The 7135-nt window shown below is 39.9% G+C and overlaps 1 protein-coding gene across 2 annotated transcripts in view; it reads right to left on the bottom strand.

Annotated features, from left to right (window-relative positions):
* LONRF1 (LON peptidase N-terminal domain and ring finger 1) overlaps positions 1-7135 on the bottom strand; it is a 36636-nt gene that overhangs the window by 17837 nt on the left and 11664 nt on the right. For both annotated transcript variants that reach the window (XM_015565190.1, XM_015565184.1), the window contains exons 2-3: positions 3650-3768; positions 2559-2681 (exon numbers count right to left, since the gene is read on the bottom strand). In XM_015565190.1, the coding sequence (XP_015420676.1) occupies positions 2559-2681; positions 3650-3768 (242 nt within the window). The remainder of the gene's footprint in view (positions 1-2558; positions 2682-3649; positions 3769-7135) is intronic.

Consider the following 7135-nt stretch of genomic DNA (forward strand, 5'->3'; position numbering starts at 1 on the left):
TGCTCAAAAGGAAGACATGGGTGTGGTTCAACTGGATACCTGAGGAGGGCCAAGGTGAAGGCTGGCTTTTTAATGTACGGATGGTAAAAAGAGGAGCTCTTATGTAGGAAGTACTTACCTCTGAAGATCAGCAAATCCTATCCTGTCAAAAAGTTCACAGTTCACCCCTGATGTATATTTTTAAGGCTGGGCTTGGAGTGTTTATGTGAACTAAAGAACTTGGACCTCTAAAATTCGAACTCTAAAATTCCATCTATTTATACTGAATTTAGCTTCTTGCTGAACTAACCTGCTTGGGCAGTCACCATGCCAGCTTTTGGTTGAGAGCACTAAACAGCAGCTGCCCCGTAACAGCTGGGAGTTACAGCTGCAGGGTCAAAATCTCTGGGCACTTCTATCAGGAATACATGTAAAACTCAAAGAAGCAGAGTGGGTCAAGACAGGGGAAGAACCAGGCTCAAGGAAATGAGAGGGATGCAATTTTTTTTTGTTTATCAAATAAGCTGTACTTATATGTTCAGTAGAGCATTTCTTAAAGTCTAAATTTAGAGGTTTGATTATTTTTAGCTGTACTAGCTCTCAAATACACAAAAATCAGATTTTTTTATGATCATTACAATGTAAATAAGAGGAAATATATACAATGTAAATAAAAGTGTGCATATCTGGTAGGTGCTCAAGCAATACCCCATTTAATAAACATTTAAAAATCTGTATATTTCACATTTCCCTTGATTTTAAAAACACGTAGTAAACACATAACTACCCTAGAACCCAGCCACTCCACTTCTAGTTGGTTACCAATGAGATGTAAAATATATGTCCACAAAATGACTGGTACAAGAATGTTCATAGCAGTGACTGGAAATAATCCAAATGAAAATCACTATTAACTGTGAACACCACAAATTGTGCTATGTTCATATAATGGAATACCTGGTGAACAATAAAAACTGTTAAATTACTGGGTGTATTTCAAAAATACTATGTTGGAGGGGAAAAAGTCAGACACAAAGGAGTACTATATGATTCCATGTATATGAAGTTCTAGAACAGGCAAAACTACTCTTATGGTGATAGAAATCTGAACAATCGTTGCCTCTGGGAATCTACTGGAAAGAAGACCAAGTAATTTTCAAAGGTGATGAAGATATCTATATTTTGATTGGGGTGCTGTTACATGAGTTTATAACTTCTCAAAACTCATGGAACTATAAAATCCATGCATTTCAATATAAGTAAATTATACCACAATTATATGAGAAGCTTATTGGGGAAAAACAAATATTTCAAAGCATCTGTTATTTTGCATTCACCTGACCTTATTAACCAACAAAGAAATATTTACAGATATATAAGGATATCTAATAGCATGGAAAATACAAAACATAAGCCCTTCCTGCAATCTCACCAGGAGGAAAGGCTAACAAATACAGATTTGTCAGAAAACACACACAGTAAACAAAAGACTGCAGAGGTGCTTCTTAAACTATGTCCCAGTTGCAGAGACTCTAACTCCAAAGGTGTGTGGTGGGGCCCAGGAATCTTTATCTTTACCATGCACCCAAGATTCTGACAAAAAGCCATTCTCTAAGAAACACAGCAAAGGGATTAAATAATGTAGCATGTTTTGAGGACATTGAGGAAAGAATCATAACTAGGCATTGAAATTGTATTAAGGTTGATTTCCCCTCCCCCCCCCCTTTTTCAATAACTCTAGTCCAGGGGTCCTCAAACTTTTTAAACAGGGGGACAGTTCACTGTCCCTCAGACCGTTGGAGGGCCGGACTATAGTTTAAAAAAAACAACTATGAACAAATTCCTATGCACACAGTGGCGGCAAAAACACCTGGCAGGCCGGATAAATGTTTTTGGCGGGCCACATGCGGCCCGCGGGCCGTAGTTTGAGGACCCCTGCTCTAGTCTTTCCAAATGCTCTGTGAGTAAGTCCGACAACAGCTGAATGCCACCGCCATGCTAGTATAGCGAAACCTCTGAGTTTTGAAGAATCCTCTTTAACTTGGTTTAACCCAATGTTTCCTAAAATCATGTGATCAGAGAACCCCTTCCCTTTTTCTTTTAATTAACACCTACTAACACAGTACAGAACAAACTTTCAAAGTGGAATATGGACTGCTGAGAAAAACCAGGGAAACAATTTGACTAGGGCAATACTCCTGGCACCCGTAGAGAGTAAGCAAAGTTTAGACCTGAAATGAAAGGCAAAAGGCAGGCCAATAAAAATTCCTGAGCAGAAACATCATGACAACAACGTTTAATTAAGGATAACTCGTCTGGCTCGGATTAAACAGACTATTAGGGAACATCTAAATTTAACTAAGTAAAACGAATGCATTTAAATATCTGTGAATGAAATATTCTGATTTCAGTAAGAACCCAATTCACTACATATATGAACCTGAAAACCACCTGTCCCATTGCCACTAAATTTGACTTACAGATTCCTTATGTTCTTATCCCAGTTTTCTCATTAGGGTTTTTCCAAAGAACTGTGTCTCAGCCCTGCCTTAAACTATGAAAGTTGGCGAACCGATTACCTTTTCCACTTCCAGCTTTGCAGGTGCAAAGTCTTCATCAAGGGCTAAGCACTGCAGGAATAGCTGTAAGGCGTCACCTAAAAAGCCAGCATCATGGAGGACTTTTCCCTTCCTGAAGTAGACCTTCAATAAAGCACAACGCACAACTTTTATTTGTAGAGTTGTGTTGTTTTTTTTTAAATCAATATCAAGTAAAGGTGTGCTTGGAAATGCTCATTTTGAACTCTGAATGAACCTGAGGAGCTCAGAGCATTTAGAGGTACAGTCACACTGCCCTGGAGAGGCAGTTACAGAGGAACGGAGACTGAGAAAATGACTTCAAATCACATTTCTAATTGTATCACTCCAGTGCTAAGTCCAAGGGTTCTTTCTTTTTTCTAGGTTTTAAAGTTGTCCATACAGATCATTTTCCCTCTTATTCTTAATATATACGTGCCTTGTACTAACCCATCATGCCAGCATGGGATCCTGCTTAATTTTTGTTATTAATTTATAATTTTGGGAGCATCCTTGCTATACTGTCTTCTAAGGCACAGTTTTGAACGGAGGAAAAAGTCACAAGAGTAACTTCTAGCTTAAAGAACATATGTGGGAGACAGACTGATGTGCCTTGGCAACTTGACAAAAAGGACAACCAGTAAACGTGTTGTATACATGCACAAGTCCTTTTTAAAAATGGCAAGGCCAGCTCCGTGGCCCCCTAATCATCTGGTTCCCATCATAATGCCCCAATCCATTCTCCAGCCTCGAGGGCCTCTTCTCCTTCCATTAATAAACCCCAGGCACCAATGGCCAGTTTGTATCCATCTTCACAATATGGCCAGTTGTCTCTCTTTGAGGAAATTCTGTATACTCGAGTCTCTTTTCTTCTGTGTCTTGAATTCAGTTGTTCTTTAGATAGGAAACAGATTTCTTACAATTTAAAAAAACTATCAGATGATAGTTACCCCAAGTATTGATCTTAGATTTTGAGAACTTTCTGTATTTTTACTTAGAGTCAACCACCCCATCCTGTTAAAACTTATAACCATAACTGAATGCATGTTCCTTACAGTTGAGACTTTAAAATGTATGTAAAACAGTCATTTTACCTCGGGCCAACCTGGCAGCTGAGAGAGCACTGCGTTCAGGTCCTCTATGGCTGCTTTGAACTCTCCGAGACCAGCAGAGGCTTCAGCGCGGTAGATTTTTAGAGTCAAGTTGCTGGGCTCTGAAATAAACATTTTATAAAGGTTGACTGCTTTTAAAAGATTATTGGACAATCCACAACATGCATCATACTAGATTTAATAACTGCTCGAGTGACACCAGTCAATAACCACCAAGCCAAAGGCTGTGAGCCCAGCACAGTACAGGTGCAACCTACTCACATGTTGAATTTTATCGAGACGTTTGATGAAATCACTGTAAGTAGACTATTTGAGTGGAGGAAATTACGGTTCTTAAGAACACTGGAAATATTTGTATAATATGAATAATCACCTCTAAGAAAAGAAATGTGTTGTTTTTTTTAAAAAAAATAGGGCATTCTATACAGATTTAAAAGACGTCTTGGATGTTTAGATTTGCCTTTTTATGGTAAGTTGTAATTATTTTATACCCTAGTTTCTAAATCCTTATTTATAAACAACTGTATGTGTCACTACTGCACATGGAATTTCCATAGTAACGAAGAGTGACCAAGGCTCTATCTCATGAGGTATATAACAGTCCCTAATTGGGGAAAATGGGTGATGATTACAAGATCAAAATTTTAATCCCTGCCTTAGCAAGAATGGTATTGAGCCATCCCAAAATAGATTTAATTTAAAATATTCCTGAGTGAAAAAACTTTTTTTTAAAATTTCACTGTCCTTTATGTCTCTATAGGAGAAAACAAATTAGTATCCAATGGCAATCAGAATTTCAGACACTTAGCTGGTTCACCCAATACAATAATCAATGACTACTGGTATATAGATTATGACAGAAGTCTAGCCCAGCCAGCGTGGTTCAGTGGTTGAGTATCATCCTATGAGCCAGGAAGGGGTTTGATTCCCAGTCAGGGCACATGCCAGGGTTGCGGGCTCGATCCCCAGTGTGGGACATGCAGGAGGCAGCGATCAATGATTCTCTCATCATTGATGTTTCTCTCATTCTCCCTTCCTCTCTGAAGACAATAAAAACATTTTTTAAAATATATTTTTACCAGTATTGACTTCAGAGAGGAAGGGAGAGAGAAAGAGAAGCATCAATGATGAGAGAGAATCACTGATCAGCTGCCTCCTACATGCCCCTTACTGGGGATGGAACCTGCAACCCAGGCATGTATGTGGCCTTTACTGGAATCGAACCCGGAACCCTTCGGTCTGCAGGCCGACGCTCTATTCACTGAGCCAAACCAGCTAGGGCAAAACATATTTTTTAAATAAACTACCAGAAAACTCCTCATAGCTCCATGGTTTACTCATTTATTACAGAAAACTCTCGACAACAATTAGGCCTTTTCAATTGCTGGTGCTCGAGAAGTGGAATGATACTGTTCCCTCACATATATACCAATGAAAAACTTTAAAGAACAAAACTTATATTGCATGAAAATATTTCTTACTTCCTAAATAAAAGACATCTAGGGCATCTTGTCTTTTTTTTTCTTACAGCAATGTAATTGGAAATCACTCTCTGAACAAAAGCACACAAAAGGATAGCTCACTGTGATTAATCAAGGATGAAAAGTTCTAGCACAAAGCTAGCCCCTGTAAGTGTTCAAAAGATTGTACATTATCCCTGTCTTTGAGGAGCTTATTATCAAATTAGAAAAAACGGACTTTATTGTGAAACAGCGTCATGTAATCCTGATTTGACAAGCCCAGCTGGAGTTCAGAAAGTGGAGAGCAGCGTGCGCCAGAACAGTCCCAGAGAGGTGTAAATACACCAGCACCAAACCCGAGCTGGGAGAAAAACGGCGCCAGGACGTGCCGCCCACAGCTGGGGTGCTTCCAGCGGCATCCTCGAGGCCGCCTCCGCTCAGCACAAGAGGGACTTCGCTGTGGCAACAAGCAGCCCGTTCCACTCCTGGATCCCTTACTGGGATTTTTTTTAAATGTCCCCTTTTTTTTCTGGTACAGCGAGTCCCCATCGCCTCATACTTAATGCACATTCAGAAGTAATGAATATCACACCCGTTCGTCAATGCCTTCACTGCTCAGTTGTCACCAGGACAGCACTGGAGGAAGTGACTGAGAAGATCTGTCTTTGAGAAAATCCAGTCAACCTATCAAATTGCTCCACTCTGACCAAAGCAAAAAGACTGTCCCCTCTGTCCTCAACACAAAACACTCAGACTATGAGACTAAGAGATAACAAGAGGGCCAGATATTACACCTCTTGCTCCCCAATTCTACATAGGTAATGTTTTATTGAGAACTTCAAATATTAGATGATTATATTGGGTGAATCTATTAGGGAGAAAAGTATCAGCTGAGTTCAAATTCAATAATTTTTGAGATCAGGGCCACCGCTTAATTCTAAAAAAAGAGCCAAAAGCACTTACTGAGGCCTCTGACCCGCTGAAGCATATAATACATACTAATACTTAGCCCAGGGCACACTGCAGCACCAGCAAGTGTTCTATTATGACTGCGTTCCTTCACCATATGTGCATAGCATTAATTTTAAAATCTATTTTTGTGCTTTCTCCATCATTTCCCGACTTTGTATCCTCAAGTCCTGGCTTTCCTAAATGCTTACAAAAATAGGAGAAATTCATTAGAATCGGCCCACAATTCATCCTCTCATTTTCTCTTCTCCTGACCTAGACCCAGTAATATTGTTAATCGTTAGGCAAATAAAAAAATTGAACTGAAATTCTGCTATACACCTGAGGAAACTAGTCTTAGGCAAGGCGTTCGTGGGCTGAGGACAGAGCTCTCCTGCCATGATTCCCTATCTTTTTCCAGTCGGAGGAATATGTGTGGTTACTAATATGTCGTTTCCTTAGCTCATTTTCAAGAAACAAACTTTTTTTTCCAAAGTATGTTATTGTTTACTTATAAAATTTGAAAAATATAGAAAATTAAGAATTAAAAATATTTTCCCCACCATAAAGAAATGACCAGTATTGGCATAGATTGAACCTGTACTTTTTCTGTGTTTATAGATTACATTTTTATGTAGTTTTATAAAATATACCACATATACTATTTAAAGCTTGCTTTTTTTGTCAATGTAATTAAGTCAACATGATTTTTAATGGTTGCAAAGTAGTCTACTATATACACAATCTTAAAAATTCCCTGCTCTTGACCCGAAGATGGCGGCGATATAGGCAGACGCGTCCCAGGTCGTGTCCCGGAGCAAATGGAGTGAGCAGCTGAAACTAATAGCACCCACCCCGAGTTGGCGAAAGGGCTCAGCTGGTGAGACGGTTTGCAGCCGGGAAGAGCAGAACTCCCCTGGAAAGGTAAAAGGATCCCAGGGATTTGGGCAGGAAAGTTTGCCGGACCTCTGAGCCCAGACGGTCGGAGGGAGACCGCGTGGCAGACAGCCGCGTCCCTTGGGACAGGCACAGCCCCTATCTGGGGAGGGGAGATCCGCGG

This window comes from Myotis davidii, unplaced genomic scaffold (genome assembly GCF_000327345.1).
Source record: "Myotis davidii unplaced genomic scaffold, ASM32734v1 scaffold71, whole genome shotgun sequence".
NCBI classification, from domain to species: domain Eukaryota; kingdom Metazoa; phylum Chordata; class Mammalia; order Chiroptera; family Vespertilionidae; genus Myotis; species Myotis davidii.